This window comes from Palaemon carinicauda, chromosome 1, assembly GCF_036898095.1.
Source record: "Palaemon carinicauda isolate YSFRI2023 chromosome 1, ASM3689809v2, whole genome shotgun sequence".
NCBI classification, from domain to species: domain Eukaryota; kingdom Metazoa; phylum Arthropoda; class Malacostraca; order Decapoda; family Palaemonidae; genus Palaemon; species Palaemon carinicauda.
In genome coordinates this window covers 255,896,993-255,917,711 of record NC_090725.1, presented here as the reverse complement: position 1 = coordinate 255,917,711, position 20,719 = coordinate 255,896,993, and the positions used below count along the sequence as shown (strand labels likewise).

Here is a 20,719-nt window from a genome sequence, read left to right as displayed (position 1 = left end):
TGGGGCCACGTTTCAATGTCTCATGGATGGCATCTTAGGGGACCTCCCTTTCTGTGCATGTAATGTGGACGATATACTTGTGTTCTCCTCCTCAAAAGAGGAACACTTCCGTCACCTGCGCATCGTGCTCGACCGCCTGCAACAAAACGGCCTTGTAGTCCGGTACGACAAGTGTACCTTTGGCGCCAACGAAGTGTCGTTCTTAGGGCACCGCATCACTCCTGAAGGAGTCCACCCCCTCCCTGAGAAGGTAGCAGCCGTTCAGAACTTCCCCGTGCCCTCGACCGTCAAAGCTCTGCAGGTTTTCTTGGGCATGATCAACTATTATCACCGTTTTCTGCCAGCCATTGCCGCCACTCTTGATCCCCTCTACGCCTCCCTCAAGGGCAAGCCAAAGGACCTGAAGTGGGGTCCTCTTCAAGAAGCAGCCTTCTGCAATGCAAAAAAGGCCCTATCAACTGCTGCGGCTCTCACTTTTCCTATCCCACATGCCCCTCTCCTTCTCTCCACCGATGCCAGCGACGTCGCTATTGGTGCAGTACTCGAGCAGGTGGTCAACGGCTCGCCCCGCCCATTGGCCTTCTTCAGCAGAAAATTGTCCAAGGCAGAATCGGGTTATTCTACCTTCGATCGAGAATTGCTGGCAGTGCACTTGGCTGTCCGTCACTTTCGCCATTTCTTAGAAGGTACGCCCTTCGTCATTCGCACAGACCACATGCCTCTGGTGCACGCCTTTACTCGACAGTCTGATGCCTGGTCCGCCCGGCAATGCCGACATCTCTCCGCCGTGGCTAAATACAATTGCACCCTTCAATACGTCCCTGGGAAAATGAATCCTGTTGCCGATGTCCTGTCAAGAAACACGTTGGCTGCCGTTTAACTGGGATTGGATTACAACGCCCTGGCTGAAGCCATTTCTTAGAAGGTACGCCCTTCGTCATTCGCACAGACCACATGCCTCTGGTGCACGCCTTTACTCGACAGTCTGATGCCTGGTCCGCCCGGCAACGCCGACATCTCTCCGCCGTGGCTAAATACAATTGCACCCTTCAATACGTCCCTGGGAAAATGAATCCCGTTGCCGATGTCCTGTCAAGAAACACGTTGGCTGCCGTTTAACTGGGATTGGATTACAACGCCCTGGCTGAAGCCCAACGACAGGATCCAGAGTATCAACCATGTAGGACATCCTGCACGTCCCTCCGTTGGGAAGACTTTCCCCTCGAAGACTCCAACACCACCCTCCATTGTGACGTCAATACTGGTAGACCGCGACCTTGGATTCCTGCTCCCATGCGACGGCAGGTGTTTGATTTCATTCACGGCCTTTCACATCCCTCGTGCCGTTCTACTGCACAGCTGCTGAAGGCAAAGTTCACTTGGCACGGCATTTCTAAGGATGCTAAGGATTGGGTCCACGCCTGTACTTCTTGCCAAACTTCCAAAGTACATCGACACACGGATTCCGGAGTGGGCACCTTTCCTCAACCTCATCGTCGTTTCGCACACATTCACGTCGACGTTGTAGACCCCCTACCCACATCACAAGGACACCGTTACCTGTTTACCGTCATCGACCGCTCCACTCGTTGGCCTGAAGCCATTCCCATAGAAACTGCAACGTCCGCCTCATGTACATCTGCCTTACTCTCTGGATGGATTGCAAGATTTGGTATCCCTGAGCATATCACTTCCGACAGGGGAACCACTTTCACCTCTCAATTGTGGACATCATTAGCGAATCTCCTGGGCATCACCCTACATCAGACAACGACCTACAACCCCGCTGCCAATGGAATGGTTGAACGTTTTCATCGCACCCTCAAAGCTGCTTTGATGTCCCGCTGCAAGGATTCCAATTGGTTTACTCAGCTTCCCTGGGTCCTCCTGGGACTAAGGACCACTCCTAAAGACGCCCTCGACGTCTCGGCAGCTGAAATGGTGTATGGCGACCCGTTGGTCGTCCCTGCTGAATTTTTTCCTTTTACAACATCCTCCGACAATCTCCAGCACCTACGTCACGTCGTTGGAAAATTTACTCCATGCCGCCAGACTTACAAGCCCCCAGCGAAGCATTACATACCAACAGACTTGCACTCTGCAACGCACGTCTTCCTGCGCAACGACACTACCAAGCCACCGCTAATGCCCCCTTACACGGGCCCTTTCCTTGTGATCCGACGCAGTCCGAAAGCATTCCTACTAAACATTCGTGGCAAAGAAGACTGGGTCTCCATTGATCATCTAAAACCTGCTTATCTTCTGCCAGATGACCCGCCTACAGTTCGCCTCTCTAGATCAGGGCGCCCTATTTAACATGTACAGTTTGTCATTTTTAGGGGGGGAGCCATGTACCAACCGTGTGTCACACGATCGTACATAGTTCATTTTGTGCTTGTATCTTCGCTCTCCCCTCGCACTAAAAAGAACCTGAAAAATCATGTCTGCTTTTTTCCTCTGTAACATTGTCGATTTCTCAACATGAAAATTCTTGTTGCTTTGAGATTTTGTATATAAAGGAAAGTGTTCTACAATAAACTAACTCAGTTGCTTTCACACTGCCTTTGAGTTCACAACCTTCTCTCGGCCCGTTACAATACTATTCATATCTAGGAGTAAGAAATAAACTTTATTTGTTATCTTTACCCATTGCAAAACAAATAAGAAGGATATCTCACTCTGGATTGTAACGAACGTTGCTCTCAGTACTTCCAAAATAAGGAAAGCAACAAGAATCTTTTCCATCTTCATGATAATCCTTTTATACTTAATACAACTTAAATCAAATTTCCTATAGGTCTTATTAACAACAGCTTAGACAGCATTATGTCACATAAACTTACAAAGAATTATATCAAAGTCTTACAAAAGCCTTGAAGATTAAAGTTCTGGATATTAGAAGTTAACCAACATCTCTTTTGTTTTCATCTCATTCTCCATCGACAAGAGAGAGAAAAGTCTCTATCCAAAACCAATAGTTGGCCTCCAGTAATTCATAAATGTTTCCGTAATGATAAAATTATAGACATTTCAAGGATCTAAAACATTTAGGGAGGTTAAAAGTGAATTCATTATCTGTTCGAACATTTGAACTATTCTGAGAACACAATAAAGAGAAAAGGGAGGAACGAAGTCAAACGGGAGAGTTGGAATAAAAGTCGAGCTAACGATTCACTAATGAAGGAATGATAAGGTATTTGCAATGATGAATTGTCCATTTTCATTCATTCAAAATGTTTCAGTTGAAAGTACGTCAGAACAATTCTCTCAATGTTTTCAACAAAACCCAGACTTTGATGTGGTCAGGTATGGGAATCTCTCTCTCTCTCTCTCTCTCTCTCTCTCTCTCTCTCTCTCTCTCTCTCTCTCTCTCTCTCTCTCTCTCTATATATATATATATATATATACATATACATACATACATATATATGTATGTATATATATACATTATTCATATATATATATATATATATATATATATATTATATATATATATATATATATATATATATATTTATTACGATAAAATAACCACTGAGATGATACTGGGTGAAAAAGAAGTGACCCCCAGAATACTTAAAAGATTATTTTGAAGAATGTAGCACGATGAAGCAAAACCTGAAGAATAGAGTTAGGAGTGTTGGCAAAAAAAAAAAAAAAAAAAAAAAAAAAAAAAAAAAAAAAAAAAAAAAAAAAAAAAAGGGGGGGGGGGGACCTGACTGATTGCAATAATTATAGAGGCATCACACTGACCAAATTATCATTTTAAGACCTATGGTACAGCAATGTATAGAATTTAGAAAGCCACTCTTGATGGCATTTGTGGACTATAAAAATGCGTTTGATAGTGTGCACTGGCCAATTTTGTGGGGAGTCCTGAATTATTACGTAGTTCCTCTTAAGTATGCAAATTTGATTAAGTCTGTTCATGACCAAAGCAAGTGCACAGTTAATGTTAATGGAGTCCTATCAAATGAATTTCTGGTGATCATTGGAGTACCCCAAGGGAATGTGTTGTCACCTGTGTTGTTTATCCTACTCATGGATTTTGTAATGCATAGAACAGTTGCGGGTGGTGGAAGACTGGACTGAATTGGTAACCGGAAACTAGCTAACCAAAGTATGATGACGACGCTGTCCTTTTAGCAAAACACCAAAGGACTTGCAAAGCTTGGTTACCAGAATGCATGAAATATTATATGAGGTTGGGCTCAAGATAAATAGAAGAAAGACAGATGATGAGAAAGGAATATGCAATGGAAGATGAAATATCATTGGAAGGAGAGAGGATTAGTGAGGTGGAATCATTTAAATATTTAGAATCTATGATCTCTAATACAGGATCTTTAAAATGTGAGTTTAATGAGAGGTTGAAATAGAAAATCAGACTATGGCTAGGTTAAATAAAATTTGGAAATCAAATCGCCTGAAATTACATATAAAAATCAGACCATATATCAGTTTAGTGAGATTGGTATAACTGTATAGACATAAGTCGTGGTATGACAATGAAACAATATCCAACAGATTTTGCACATTTGAGAACAAAGACCCCAGAAGAATATTGGGAGTTAAATGGCAGGACAGGATTAGAAATGAAACTATAAGAAAGATTACCAGAGTGCCATATGTGGATGAGATCATGTTAAGGTGTAGATGGAGATGGTTTGGTCATGCTCTTCGCACTCACCAAGAGAGATTACTTCACCAAACTTTCAACTGGGCTCCACAAGGCACTAGAGAGTTGGAAGACCCAGGCCTACATAACTGGGGACTATGAAGCGCGAAGTAGGAGATGGTGAGTGGAGAAATATTGATTTAAAAGCTTAAGATAGAGACGACTGGCGAAATCTAACCAAGGCCATTTGCGTCAATAGGCGTAGGAGGAGATGAGGAGAATTTATTTTTCATTTTGGACTATGAAAGCTGAAGAAAGGAAGCATGGGGGTTGCAAGGCCTTGTAAGGAGTGAGTACAAAAGCTCGTTATATCTGCGTATATTTGGTGGTGTTGGTCCTAAAGTAAATAAAAAATAAATCAAGATGTAAATGGATTATAAGAAGGGTATCTTAGTTTGTTCACTAATTATGACATCTAGATACAATATACTACATAGTATAGTCAATTTTGTATGAATAGTTTCATACACGCCCAAAAAGTGTATTTGGCATTTGCCCTGTTTCAACAAAACAATTATTTGTTGTGATTCCTCTTCCAGTTCAGTCATTGACAGAGCAGGCAAAGCTGCAACAGGTTTGGACAAGAAGAGAGAGTAAATGGAAGAAAATGTACGAATTGGCTGCAGAGCTGATTTTCTTACATGAAAAGTAATGTCAATGGAGAATATAATGTTGAAATGGCTAGTCTATTTGTTCACGATACATGAAGTAAGAAGCCGAAGAAGTGAGAAATACGAAGATACGGTATCAAAGCTAGTGAAGGTATAAAGATGGAATGGTGTGCGATTATGGTGGCATGTTCATGTGGGAGGAATGGAAGATGATGCGTTGTCGAAAAGTTTTTGGAGAGGAAGAACCTTAATAAGCCTGAAGCAAGAAAGCATGTAGGACAAAATTGACTGGCACAGTTTGAGAGGGAAGATTCTGTTGGTGCTGAGAGACTTATGTGTAAGCATATAAAGCAGATTATATTGTGGAAGTTTTCTACACTAAAGAGCCATCCACAATATATCCAGTTGAAGCTTAACCAAGCTTGCGAACATTGCTTTTCTTCATAGAGCCAATCCTATAACGTAGAGGATATGCATAAATATAAACTGCTTATAAATTTAAAGAAAATAAAGAAAATAACTGATAAGCATATCAATGTAACGTTGCTGGTTTTTTAATAAGAAAAATCAATCAATCTTTAGTATGATATTTACAAAATTTAATTCTAAACCACGCCTCGATATATAACTTTTCTCCATATTCAATTTCTTTTTCTGTTCCCCATCGCAATCTTTTATCCAATTTCCAATCAACATCATTACCACCCCCCTTTTATCTCTTCTCTTCTTTTCTTCCAAGCATCCCCAAGTCTCATTTCATTTCCATCGACAGATTTCGGACAACAAAGGCCATCAAAAGAACCTCCCTTTTGATTGCATCATAAGGGATTTGGCGATAGGATTGTGGAAAGACCTTATGAAGAGAGAGAGAGAGAGAGAGAGAGAGAGAGAGGAGAGAGAGAGAGAGAGAGAGAGAGAGAGAGAGAGAGAGAGAGAGAGAGAGAGAGAGGTGCCTGGCAGCTGAAGTCAAGCCTACTCTAGTGTGATCATCTTGTGGGTGTGGGGGTGGGGGTGAGGGCTAAGGACGAACGAGTAATATCTTCCAGACATGAGGGAAAAATATAGATTGGGGAGAGGCACTGAGGGAAAGGAACATGGGTAGTAGGGATAAAGGGAAAAGACTGATTCGACGACGATGATTGGGAGAGACAATCTTCCACGTGACCCACTCCGGGATGATTGGTAATGGCTTGAACTCCAAAGCTAATCAGACCAACTTTTGGGGAACACAATCAAACACTCGTTGCCATGTTGCAGCAACTCGCTCCTTCGAAGGTCGTTATTTGGTTGGTGGGTCCTACACAGGAGCTGCTGTTTACATTATTTCTTTCACTTTAGTCATTCTATTGTTGGTTTCAAGTGGGGCCTCAATATACTGTATACCCTAAGTCAGCCATTTTTCTTTGTCTTCCCATACGGATAATAGTAATAAAATGTAATTTTTCACATGGTAGTATTGATTTGCCTTCCCGTATAGATCAAAGTAATAAAATGCATTTTCCGGGATAATATTGATATGTAGCAGGCAATTCCTTATCGCAGTTTTTTTTGGGGGGAGGGGGTAGGGGTGGGGAAGATCTCGGTTATATGAAGCCGTTGGGTTGCTCGTCCCACTGATTACGTTAATTAAATAATATAATCTTTGCTTACACAAACGAAAAAAGACTGCAGCTTCAACTCACTTTAATAGGAAAAACATGTGAATGGATAAGTAGATAAGTAAAACTTTTATAGTTGTAAATAATAATGACTCGTTGCATTTAATTTAGGGGCACAAGAGTACATATCAGCAATTGTTTGCAAAACAATACGAGGATATCATCTGATAAATCAATCAGCAATTATCTCGATATTAATAACCTTTCCATCATAGAAAATGCTATTTAGTAAAACCAACATTAATTGAAATGCTTCATTGTTTATATATATATTTAAAAGTGTAAGCATGTTTTTAATCTGTATAATAACAATTATATTTTAATTAATGGTGACTAAAATTACAAGCATATGTGCATTTTATAACAAATGTAATATTTCTATTGGTCAAATTAAGGCTAACACATTTTTATGAGCTTTTAGAAATGCGTTTGAACTCAGTTTTACTGAAATATTCATGACCTACCATAATGTACATTCGACAGAGAACAGAAAATTACGTAAATGATAAAAAGTTAACTGTTCAATATGACATGACTGTTAATAGCCATGACAGCCTACCTCTGTATTGAAAGGTCGTCAGTAATTATGTGAATCATCCCGATATTTCTGAGGAAACAAACATTGAGAGACTAGATACATGCACAAGTATTCCAGTAAATGTAGTTGTATTCTATTGTTCAGGTATGTGTTCTGTATGTTCACGTGTTCGGGTAATTAATGAAGTTACAAAAGCATTACCAAATATGGAAATGTGTTAAGAAACATCATATAAAAATACAAAGAGCGCAGTATGTCCATTACTTACTCCAGGCACTTAAAAACGTATCAGTACATCAATCAAGTTATATGCATTCATAACGTCAGGAAATGACGAAGCGGGGTACAAAATGAAAACAAATTCTTTTATTTCAAAGGTGAATTCAGCGTGCCATAATAAATCTAATTAGTTTAAAGTACTTTTCCGACTGGCCAAATTGGACATCGATTTGGAAATTTCTACGCATCAATGAGCGCTTACAGAAAACCAATTTATTGCCGTGATGATTTGATGGGGTCCCAATAGGTCTAGGCGATACCCTGGAATTACTTTATACTATCATTGGTTGTAAAGAAATAAATGAAATATAAATAAAAATAAAAACAAAAAGCATTTGCACGCATGGTCCGGAACCATGAAAAAGAATAACTATACATTTTTTTTTTTCAAGTTGAAGCAATTTCCCCGATCAGGGGTGGCTCCAGGAAAGGATATTAGTCCCTTTCCCCACATTCACTCTCTAGCTGTCCACTAATGGATGAACCCAATGTACATCAAAACCTCCACAACATTACCTATTTCATGCAGCTACTCAAAATGTTCCTAAGCAACTCATATCCAGCAGTCCTGTTTCCTCTGAAATAATCAAAGAGGTGATATTAGTGTTTCATCACTTTAATCCTCTTGATAAAGGCAGCATTTATGCCAGGCACCTTGTAACTTTTGGTTTGGTATCCATGATAAGATATTTTACACTCAAGTAGAGTGAGCCGAGGGTTTATCCTTTTACCACATTTGCTCCCAGTTAGGCTTGAGGTGTTGCCCTCCACCTAAGCCGATTGTTCATCCAATATCATTTTAATTCCGTTCGTTTTATACACCATTTGAAAAACGTTAAAACTTCTGTCATCTAGGGCTTGGTTATTCAGCACTGGCACATCCTATCAGGTCTGATGTGTGGCTATCTAATATCTTTGGGACTGATTAGATACCATTTGGGATACTAAACTTGCCGTTTAGCTGATACTGAACCCAATCCTCAGTTTCACAGATTTGTCCGTCACCAGTGTACCTTGGTAGTGAGCGACAGACACTCACTCGTGTCTACCTCCATACTTCGAATAAAATTATTTCCCCTCTTTAATCTGGTATTGTGCTTTATCTGCCCAAACCAACTGGTTTGTGATACTAAAACTTTTCGTTTGCCCCATTGTTGTCTGCATAATCCCACCATCCGAAGAACGATAGTGTTGACTTGATTGCATGATTGGCTATGTAGTTTATAACCCTTTATAAAAGTATATATATATATATATATATATATATATATATATATATATATATATATATATATATATATATATATAGAAAGAGCTTATCCTCTTTACCTTCCCTTCGTTGGTAGTCTTTTATAGTGGTAAAAGATGGAAATACATGAACAGGCCGGGGATTTTATGGTTCAAGGCCGTCATTTTGGTGTGCTGGCGACCATCTTGGGAAAAAAAATGGTCATATTGTATTTTTTGATGTCTAGCAAAAAGTGACGTAACGAGTAAATTCATACAAAATTTCATACTTGTATTATCAAATAAACCATCTTAATCCAGAGTTCTACTATATGCAAAATGTCAGTGATGATAAAGCAAATCACTATAACCCTGCCAGCAACACTAAGCTGTTCACATACATGCTTGAATACATTACCAAAAGGATCTCATGGAAAAGTCTCTCTTTATCTCTCATAAAACAATCTATAACCACAAGAATTTTCTTTGGCTCTCCCATTAAATGCAATAAGACAAGAATTCCATTTTTCCTAAAATATAAAAGAAATATTCCATACCCTCTTGAAACTACACAAACATCAAAAGTTTCCTTGTTCTTTCCAGCGCAATAAAATGGCCAACATTACTCTCCGCTCTCTCCCTGGGTCAAGAAAATGACCAGCATATCTTCCTCTTTTAGTTTACTCTCTTTCTAAACCAAATGGACTACGTACTCTTCCTCCGACATTCTCTCAGCAAAGTGAACAATCTAGTTCCTTGGCCTCCAAACGCGCGCGCGCGCGCACACACACAATTTTCTCTCTCGCTCCTTCCTCCTAGTACAGAAAATCATATATCACCTCTCTCTCTCTCTCTCTCTCTCTCTCTCTCTCTCTCTCTCTCTCTCTCTCTCTCTCTCTCTCTCTCTCTCAACGACTATTTTCGTGTAAACTATCTTCCAAGGTTTTCTTCGACATTCTTCAATGGAATTCCCCCCAAAACCTTTTCTTTCAGCGCTCAATTAATTTTCTCATTCACTTTGACTCTATTTGCTTCCGGATACGTGTCGTCGATGATTCAGTCTTTTTAAAAGAAAAACAGGGAAAAGAAAAATAACAAGCCATCATCCAAAAAGAATGGCCGAATATTTCTGTGGATACTCTATCTCTTTACTACTACTACTACTACTACTACTACAAATACTACTATTACTACTACTACTACTATTAGTACTACTACTACTACTGTCTATCACCAACGCAATCACTCGGAACGTGAAGCAGGAATAGCCCCCCATCAAATATCAAAGTAATGACTTTTATAACAAAAATACAAAGTATTACAATTTCCTACAGCAAACGAGTCCGTATTGCAATTAGTATTAAATTCCAATGCAATGGAAAGATAATTAAGATGCCGATTACGATTGATTATCGTTTCAATGATAGGGTTGAATTTACAAAACTGGGAGGTAATATGTTCAGTTTAATGACAAACTTAATGGAAAAATATTATTCACTGAATTGTAATTTGTGAAAATTAACAGGTGAATTCGTTAAAAAAATACTAACATTAATATATAAAAATATTTATAACGATAACAATGAAATTGTTAGATTTAATATTCTGAATCGATGTCCCATTCAAATTGAAATAATTTTCCGCTTTTTATGAGACGCACAAATTCTCATTTCAAAGAGAGAGAGAGAGAGAGAGAGAGAGAGAGAGAGAGAGAGAGAGAGAGAGAGAGAGAGAGAGAGAGAGAGCTAAATTCTTTGAAGCTCGTCAAAACTTTAATCTTTAACTGTAATTTTACAAAAAAGAGAAAAAAAATTCCAGCTCTTCCCTGAGAAGACTAAAATGAACACTCCTGGAAAATATGAAGTTCCTTAAATGTTAAACCAGAGGAGTTTTTAATGTCTTATATTGAGTTTTTTCTGTCTTGCCTGGTTTCTTTCGGCAAAGCCTTTCATTTGAACTGTGTTAAAGGTAGTCTCCAAAAATGATTAAAATAATAATAAAAATCACGGATATTCCATATAATAATAATGGTGATGATTATGATGCTGATGATGACAATATTCAAAGTAATAGTTTTATTAAACAAATACGACATTAATAATTTTTGCCATCGTTATCCTTACTACTCTTGTTATAATAATAAAAAAAAAAAAGTTAATTTTGACAAATATTTGGGATAATCACAATGATGACTAAAATAATAATGATAATGATAGTATGGATATATTAGTGATAAAAAGAACGATAATAACAACAATATTAACCCGGTGATGATGACAAATAATAATTAATAATAATAATAATAATAATAATAATAATAATAATAATAATACGATCTCCTTACATGACTCTTTACCCCTCTCATGAATCAAGAAACTTAACATATTTTTTGATCCGAAGAAATTAAATTTTGCTTTAAATCAAGTTACGAGTAATATTGCAATAGCACTTACGCTAACCATCGATGCGTTAAATCCATTTATGTGCCTTCTTATATTAAAGCAAGAGTGTTGCATAACAAGGAGTGGGAGTCCAATAAATATGAAGGAATTAAATTTATTATGTTCATTCATACTTGTGTATCCTTCATATATGTTTTATATTAATTTTCTTATATTTACATTAACAATATCTTTTCACTTATGGAAACATTCAATGACTTTGAGAGCCTTTTTCGTTCGTTCTACAAACTTGAAAACATACTATATCATAATAGATGAACATCGAAAATTAGATTGATACGTTTAAATAGTGATAAAACCAATTCAGTTATAAAAATCAAAATTTTCACGTCCAGTAAATACAAGAATTTCAGCTGTGTTCTGGCCTCAGTGTCAATACATCTACATTATCCTAAATTTCGTATAAAAAATGCTCTGTGTGGACATCCACATCAATATTTAGAACATTAGTTGCATCTAAAATAAAGTCAAGTTAAGAAATGAAAATATCAGTATTTAATTTGGCATTATGATTATATTCTTTACTATACAAAACCCTTATCAGCTTCATTAACTAGACAAAAGATAATACGTTGATAAACACCGCATTATCCCTGATACCTAATTTGTATGAGCACTTATAGAATAAATCATATTAAGAAAGATAACATTCCGGCCAGACTGGAGATGGAGTAAAAACCTAGATATAAGTCTATGAAAGATTAAATTGCGTGGGACGCCTTCTTGGTACGAGAACATGCTTTTATGTCAGATCATTCCTTGAGGGTGTGTAACAATGATATACGTTTCAAATTTCTTATTATATTTAACATATATATTATGTACAATTGTGTGATACTTTTAAAAATGGCCTTTGCTCGCTTGAGCTTGTTTGTGTGTGTGTTTGTGTTTGTGTGTGTTCTCGTTGGTAAAAGATACCTCATGTCTTGTGGCAGCGTTTAGATGAAGGTGTTTTGGATATCTTTTATGAGTTTAAATTCCCTCACTTATCGTAGTGAGATCTGTGTTGTTAGATACGCTGGCTAGTTCTGGCGTTGGCATTTTTTTATATCTTCCCACGTACAAATAAGTAATATGATTGAATATGGGAAAATTGATAGACCAGTTTACCCGGATACGTCTTGCAAGTACCCACATGATTTCTAACGATTTTCATAGAGAATAATTTTAAATGTCTTTAGATTTTAGTGCTAGAATGCACATTTTGCAGAAACAAACCTTTATCACAGCCCTAATACTGCGTAGTCTTTCCTCATCATTCCGTGGAAAAACCCAGGAATTATTCTTTTAAAATTGTCTTCATTTGAGACATCTCTGATCTCTATTCCCTCCCCCTCCTCAACAGCATCTAGAGAGAAAAAAAAATAGTTTTCTGTTGCGGAATCTTTCCCCATTATCTTCCAATTCCTTGTCTCCAGGTCCCCTGAGTTCAAATTTGAAGTTAGAGCATATTTTGCAATCCTACTCTGCATTAACAGTTGGGCCTTATGTCATAATACTTTCAGGCTGCTCAATTTCTCCTATTCCCAAGACAACCATAGGGTCGCTTCTTAATGGCCTCTACACGCGGCGGAATAGTATCTAAAGGGAGATTGTATTATAAATCACCTGTAAATTGAGAAGAAATATTCGAACTCAGACGTTATGAAGAATGAAATACATCGACAATTAGTAACGTTATAAAAGTAATATCAAATAAAAGTCTTTTCTAATGAATTTTTTTTCGGATTATATCTGTGGAAGGCATGAATTGGTCATATTAGATGTAATAAGTATAAAGAATTTCGTTAATTTTCAATAGAGCTATGATTTGTCTCTGAAGCCAAGTCATGCACCCATTCCTTTCTATTAAAAGTATTAATTCTTGTTGCTTTCTCCATATATCAGGGAAGAACCTCCTGCTAATGTGAATTGAGGATAAAAGACACCGCTATCCCTAGATGACATCCCCGAAAAAGGACCAAATTTCCATTTTCAAGACCATAAATCTGTAAGATAAATTCTCTCTCTCTCTCTCTCTCTCTCTCTCTCTCTCTCTCTCTCTCTCTCTCTCTCTCTCTCTCTCTCTCTCGCTAAAATGCATTCGCAAATCTTTTTCTTTTCTTTTCCAGCGGCATAAAGGTTTCCTAATGATGGCATTCCCCATCCTCGTCATCCAATAAGGAATTTTATCTTTTAGCTATTTTACCTCACGAATCATCATTCCTCGCTTTCATTTTCCTTCCCTCTATCAAAATTCCTTTACTTTTCTCTTACAAATTTTCATTCTGTGAAACCTCCACACTAAATGGGTATTCATTTCGTACTCCGAGATTTTGCGAATATTCTTTACTTGCAATATCAACGAAAAATAATTGACAGTTTTAATTTTTTGGCCTAAATATATCAATCAAATACGAAAAATAAATTTAATTCTAAATTAGTCGAATTGATAGTTTGGAAAGGGTTTGAAAAACAGACAGTACTTGTTCGATTTCTTTCCCACTCACTCACAATTTTTCTCTTATACGATATCAATTACTTTTGTGCTCTGGGAAAGGTTAGAACCTTGAGTTACATAAAACCAAATTCAAGTCCTCTCTCTCTCTCTCTCTCTCTCTCTCTCTCTCTCTCTCTCTCTCTCTCTCTCTCTCTTCTCTCTCTCTCCTCCTCCTCTCTCTATATGTAATACCCTTTCCCTTTAAGCATTAACAAGGAGCAAAGGCGAGATGTAATATATTAAGGATACAACAAATCTAAGGGAAACAAACGCTTACGTTCATTGCTGGTACGCCTGATATATCTCTGAGACTTAAGTGACCTAATCAATCTATTCATTTGTATTAACTCTCGCTGTCTTCTGAATTTCGAGACTTGATTCACTTTGCTGTTTCTAACTCCTCAAGGCTGTTGAATTACTCATTTTGAGGCTGAGTTATAATTATAATTTCACCTTGTAGATTAGAAGTAATCTCTCGAGGTGAGGATGATTAAGTATGTCTTAATTCTTAAGACTTAAACAATTACGGTGATATGAGTAGTAATAGTAGTATTCATATTTCTTATTATTATCATTAAGCTAATGTTACGTAATTTTTCAGTCATATCTGCATCAATAACGTACATGAATTGTGATTTCTAATGAATTTACTACAACGCACACAGACCTAATCCGATGTACTCATCAACAAGGACGGGAAAAATAAAGGACAAAACATTTCCACGAGACACTCTACCTCTGAATTCATGAACATTCAAACCTCTAAGTAGACACCATGAGTTAGACAGGTAGACAATGAATAAAAGGATGAAGAAAGGCATGCGAATAAGAATATTTAACAATGGTATAAAAAGTATATAAATAACGCAGAACATTCACCTGTATGAAATGTTATAATACAAGTGGATAATACCAAGTTTAACTATTTTCTTTTATTAAAAATCAACTAGAAAAATGTGACGAAGTACATAGGAGGTATAACTTTTTTGACCGGTAAGAAGTGTAAGTTATTGTTTTTACTAGTCATGATGCATACATTTATCCGCGCGTACTTGATAACGAAAATATACAGTACAAAGAAATTGAATAGTTGACATTTTTAATATATATTCAAGGGTATTTAATATTATTAACACAATTTTTCATTTTACATATACGTTCCCATCTACAGAGCTAACAATATAAGAAAATATCTGCATATCAATATTACGTGGTGTTAAGTGATTGAAGTCAAGGTGACCTTAACTACTCAGCATGGAAAATTGAGGACTCGAGTAGGACGAGGAAAAATTAATAACACATTTTCAAAGTAATTTTTTGCCTTGAACACTAATCACCTAATTTATCCAGTAACAGAAAGGAAAGCAATTTCAGTGTTCCACTCCGTGGGGACGAAGAGAGAACATGTATCCACCCCTGTACAGATCCATTTGGAAGGATCTTTACGATCGTCTTGGGAATAAGAGCAATTTTGCAGGCTGGAGTACCATGACATTAAGCCTAAATGTAAAGGAGCAGCCCGTTGCAAAATATTCAGAGGGTCTCAATGAAGATGCTAAGTCTCTGGAGAGAGAGAGAGAGAGAGAGAGAGAGAGAGAGAGAGAGAGAGAGAGAGAGAGAGAGATGAGAGAGAGAGAGGAGAGAGAGAGAGAGAGAGAGAGAGACAACACAATGGAGAGGGGGAGGACACAAAAAGATGTCGTTTTGTCCAATAAGCGAAGAGAAAAAATGTTGGTTGTTACGAGAAAACTTTTCTTTATATCAAATGAATAGAAAGCCAGGAAAAGTAACCGGTTTACTATGTACACAAACTTAAATAAAGGTATTTCAATGTCTCTCTGGAAAATAACTACACATTGATCTTACTTTTCCGGTGTTGTTCACTCTTTCTTATAGAAAAAGTTCAAACAGAACGGCATGGAAGAAACCCAGCAAAGAAAGTACAAATGTTGGTAAACATCTAAATATAGAGGGGATTACTAGAAATAAGCAAATAATTAGTAGTCAAGAAGGAAAATATTTAAAAACAATCCGGTAAAAGGAAACTATGCCTGCTCTTAGCCACAAGTAAAAGAATCCCTATATAAAAATGTGGAAGACAGTGAACTAAAAATATTGGGTATACTGCTACGGCTATATTCTAGGAAATTAGTTATCTGGACTTAAACAGATTAGCAGATTAGATACAATATCAAACTTGACCACCATTATATTACACCTATTTGAAGCAGCGGTCAAAATAGACAACCAAATTCTGCACCTCAAGTGAATATGCAAATGAACATTGAAACCTGTAAGAAAAAAAGGCAAAATAGGCAACTACCCTTGGCTACCTTAATGAACCAATAATATTGAGCCACGATCTTCATGTTCCTGTAATCTTAGAAGGGGACGTTTGGGGAGTGGGGAGAAGTACCTGCTAAGATACTAGCAGACATTGCCTTACTCATCCGGGTCTAACTTGAGTGGAGAGTGGGCTTGACTTCTGCCTTTATGGCATGGGTGTATTCCGACTGAAGGAACTGACTGTGGGCTCCTCCTGCTACTTATTATTAACCTTTAAACCTAAAAACTCCAGATACAATCTAAATAGACAACTAAATATAATAAATAGGAATCAATCATCAAAAGAGGTAACTTAATGTGGAAACTTATATTAATCCCATGTCAAAGAATGTGGTAACATATATAAATCAGAGGTTAAAGTAAACATCTAAAGTTGTCTACCTATGACTAGGAGCTGTCAATCAAAAGAGATAGCTAAATTGGGCCTCTTTTATGAAATGATTTTAAGTTGTCTCTTTTAAGAATCACAAGTCATAAAGAAAAACGATCGTGTAAGTCTATGTGAAAAGGCAACTAAAATTCGAAACATAAAAATAAGCAACCGAATAGACAAGTAAAGACAAAACGATAAATAATTCAAACATTAAAATAGATAACTAACGGTTGCCTCTATTACGAACCAGCAGGCAAACTAAATTTGGCTAACTATAAGAATTAACTGTCCTAATTAGTCTTTATGTGTGGTTAAGTATATGAATCAGCAAAAAAATAGATAACTACACGCAACAATCTGTAAGAAAAAAAAAATCTTTGATGACAGTAGTCAAAGTAGACTACTAAAATTCACAACCTATTTGACTCTACAGTAGGAACAGATACCAAAGCTTAGCAATCGCTAGAAATCGGCATTTAAAACAGAAAACTAAAAATGACAGCCTAAATGCATTCGTTCTCAAAATAGACATCTAAATGTGGCGCCTTTCATCTTACATGAACTCAGACCGGATAGGATATTCCAATCATCTATTGAAAACATGTGAGAGAAAAAAGGGTGAATGGAAATTAAGTGAGACTGAGCCTATTGGGAGACAAGGGAAGGCAGTTATATAAATAAAACTCTAAAAGAAAAAAAAAATACTTTGAACAAGTTTTTTGTGTGTTCATTCTTTGCTCCGCGAAACAATTTCACGCAGTCGTAAAAAGACACACTCCGCTAAATTAAAAAGAACGCGTTTCATTCCCAAATAGTAAACGAACACTTTCATCGAATAATGGAGAGAGAGAGAGAGAGAGAGGAGAGAGAGAGAGAGAGAGAGAGAGAGAGAGAGAGAGAGAGAGAGAGAGAGAGAGAGAGAGATATTACGATTACAATTTCTCAACGAAAAAAGCCTTACGCTAATTCGGAATGTCAACCGTTGCATAGTTTATAGTCCTTTCATAATGTCATCTACATACAGTATTAAATGTTACATTTGTACATTTTACGTGCATTTATTTAGTTACCATTGCGGGGTTGAAAACTAAAATTACTGTTGACTTCTAAAATGAACCGTGTTTAGAATGTAGTCCGTTCAGACACTTTTTTTTAGAATACATGACAAATTTGCTTGTTCAACGTATTGTATCACACATAACGAAGTATCCATAATTTCTTACGGCTTTTGGATACTTGTTTGAGGTACTAATACTCTTCATCTTGTCTTCCATATGCAAGCTGTTTTCTCTTTCAATTACCATAGCAGAATCCCTCCAACTTACTGTTTTTCGCGCCAAAGAAAGTTATTTCTCTGCCATCATATTTTATGTTCTATAAATCTTCTCTGTTATCTTATTTCCGGTTAAGTCAGGGTTGATAGTTAGATGGGCAACTTAATTCTTGAATAGCCTTAAAAACATACACAGAACATACAGTACTATGCCAGTTTAATCTAATAACATTTATGAAATCTGAATATTTCAAACAGCTTTTAGTTATATAAAAAATACATCAAACTGTAATTATATAAAGCTTTTGTGTCTTCAATTTTATTCCACGGTTCTCATACACAGGTTAAAATGTGATCATTCTGACTACAAAAAAACTGATCTCTTTCAAATGATTCATTCTTTCCAGTCTCTGTATTTGATGATTCCGGAAATATATTAACCTGCTCCACTTCACTCACCCTCATAATTACCAGTGATGATCTGAGGAGAGAGAGAGAGAGAGAGAGAGAGAGAGAGAGAGAGAGAGAGAGAGAGAGAGAGAGAGAGAGAGAGAGAGAGAGAGAAGGGGGCGGGGGATAGTCCTATCATTAAATACTCATCAGCTCTTTGAAATCTAACCTTCACTGTTCAACTTAAACGATGAACTTTGAATCTTAGATTATAATTTGAAAAAGAAAACAATTGAATAATAATAATAATAATAATAATAATAATAATAATAATAATAATACCTAGCGGAACCCGTGTAAATTACACGAAATGATATTTTCAATACTATACATGTTTGAATAAAATGTCCCGAGATCAATTTTATAATCTAGGTTATGGAAATTGATAGAACTCATTTTTTTGTCTAATATCTAAAATAAGAGTCAGGTGCTAAAGACCAAATTGGGAAAACTATATAAGATAAGCTTTGGTTAAGCAATCAAAGTCTAATGTGAATTTGTAAGAGTATACCGTGGAATTATTTCCGTTTTCTTTAAATCATGAATTTGTAAGAGTATACCATGAAATTATTTCTGTTTTCTTTAAGCGTCAATAATAATAATACAGTAATAATAATAATAATACACTTCCAATGCAAACTAACCGACGGGAGCCCTTGCAAGGCAAGAAGGTTAAGCATTGTGTGGGCGGTAGTGGAGAGATTCAGGGCGCGGGTGGTCTCTCCTGTCAGGGAGTAGGGCGATGGAATAAGTTTGCGGTCACCCACTTCACCATTTGGCTCCCACCACGCTCCGTGGGAGGACTGTTGCGCCAGAAGGAACCTGTTGAAAAGGATGCAAACTTATAGAAAAAACCTACCGTCCTGGTTATCTGTATATATATATATATATATATATATATATATATATATATATATATATATATATATATATATATATGTATATATATATATATATAATATATATACGTCTTATTTGTCTGTATAAAAAGTGCATATTTTACAGAAAGAAAATAAAAGAAAAATAGCTCCGTTTTTTCTCTGATAGCACTTATATGTGTACATATACACGATTTTTATTTTATTTTATAGTTTGGTTATCCAGAAACAAAAATGCATATCAAACTTTATCTGTGCATGAAATTTGTCTCAAGTTATTTATAACAAAATGCACCCTTTTAATTCATCGTAATTATCCGTATGAAAATGGCTCCACTTGGCGCACGAGTATGCAATCTTCTGAGCTATGTTGAAAATACGTGCATATCAGTTTTCTGTCTACAAAAATGACTAAGTACTAGATATAAGTATGCTAAAGTTGAGGCATCTTTATTATGTGTATAATAGAGTACTAGTCTTCAGTTATCTGCGTACACAACCATGTATCTGTCCTAAGTATCCATATGCAATTAGTTATCTGTACAGTATACATAAATGTAATTTTCATCGATATCTGTAAAAAAAAAAGTATCATTTCCAGTTAGCCTATCTGTCCAAAATGTAGTTGTCTTAGTTATTTGTAAAAAATGTCCGTCTTTTTAATCTGTATACCAAACTATGATTTGGTTTTCTGTGTACAAACACATATCAGATGTATTAGCCTTAGACATATTTATACAAGAATGTAACCATCTTAGCAATCAGTATAGAAAATTGTATCTTCATAGTTATCTGTTATATGATGAACAAATGAAAATGAGCATAAATAAGAATGTAATCGTATCAAGTATTTCTTCACTTTGATATATTTTACGAATATTTTACCGATACGCTCAATGAATAGAAAAGTATAAAATTTTGCAATAATGCTAACAATGTAAACTTAAAAATATCCATGTTTACCAAATCAAAATTTCATTTAGAAGTCGAAGAAAAAATATATTTAACTCTTTATTTCCGATACTTACTTCAGGGCCTTGTCCGTGACTTGAGGATCCACGTATAAGAAATGGGACCAATTAACAGACACTTCGTTCAAAGCCCTTAGGGCCAGAGAAGTAACCCACACCGAACTCGTCTGACTCGTTCTGAAAAATTAAATATTATTATTATTATTATTATTATTATTATTATTATTATTATTATCATTATTTTCTTTTTATATAGACATGCTTCTTTACAATCTGTTTTCACGCTATCAACCTTCCAAATGTTCTATCTTATTTCCTTTAAATAGATCCTTTCAATTGTTATCTTACTAAGATTATAAGGTATATTAAGATGTAATTAAAATCCTCATCAATAGCCAAGAAGAATCCTAGTAAATGAGGAGATACATACGGATATATATGTATATATATATATATATATATATATATATATATATAAGTATATATACAATGTATA

At 36.2% G+C, this 20,719-nt stretch overlaps 1 protein-coding gene across 4 annotated transcripts in view; it reads right to left on the bottom strand.

Moving 5' to 3' along the window:
- LOC137655277 (CD109 antigen-like) overlaps positions 1-20,719 on the bottom strand; it is a 1,052,697-nt gene that overhangs the window by 43,076 nt on the left and 988,902 nt on the right. For all 4 annotated transcript variants that reach the window (XM_068389166.1, XM_068389176.1, XM_068389172.1 and 1 more), the window contains 2 exons: positions 20,281-20,400; positions 19,019-19,196 (listed from right to left, as the gene is read on the bottom strand). In XM_068389166.1, coding sequence (XP_068245267.1) covers positions 19,019-19,196; positions 20,281-20,400 — 298 coding nt within the window. The remainder of the gene's footprint in view (positions 1-19,018; positions 19,197-20,280; positions 20,401-20,719) is intronic.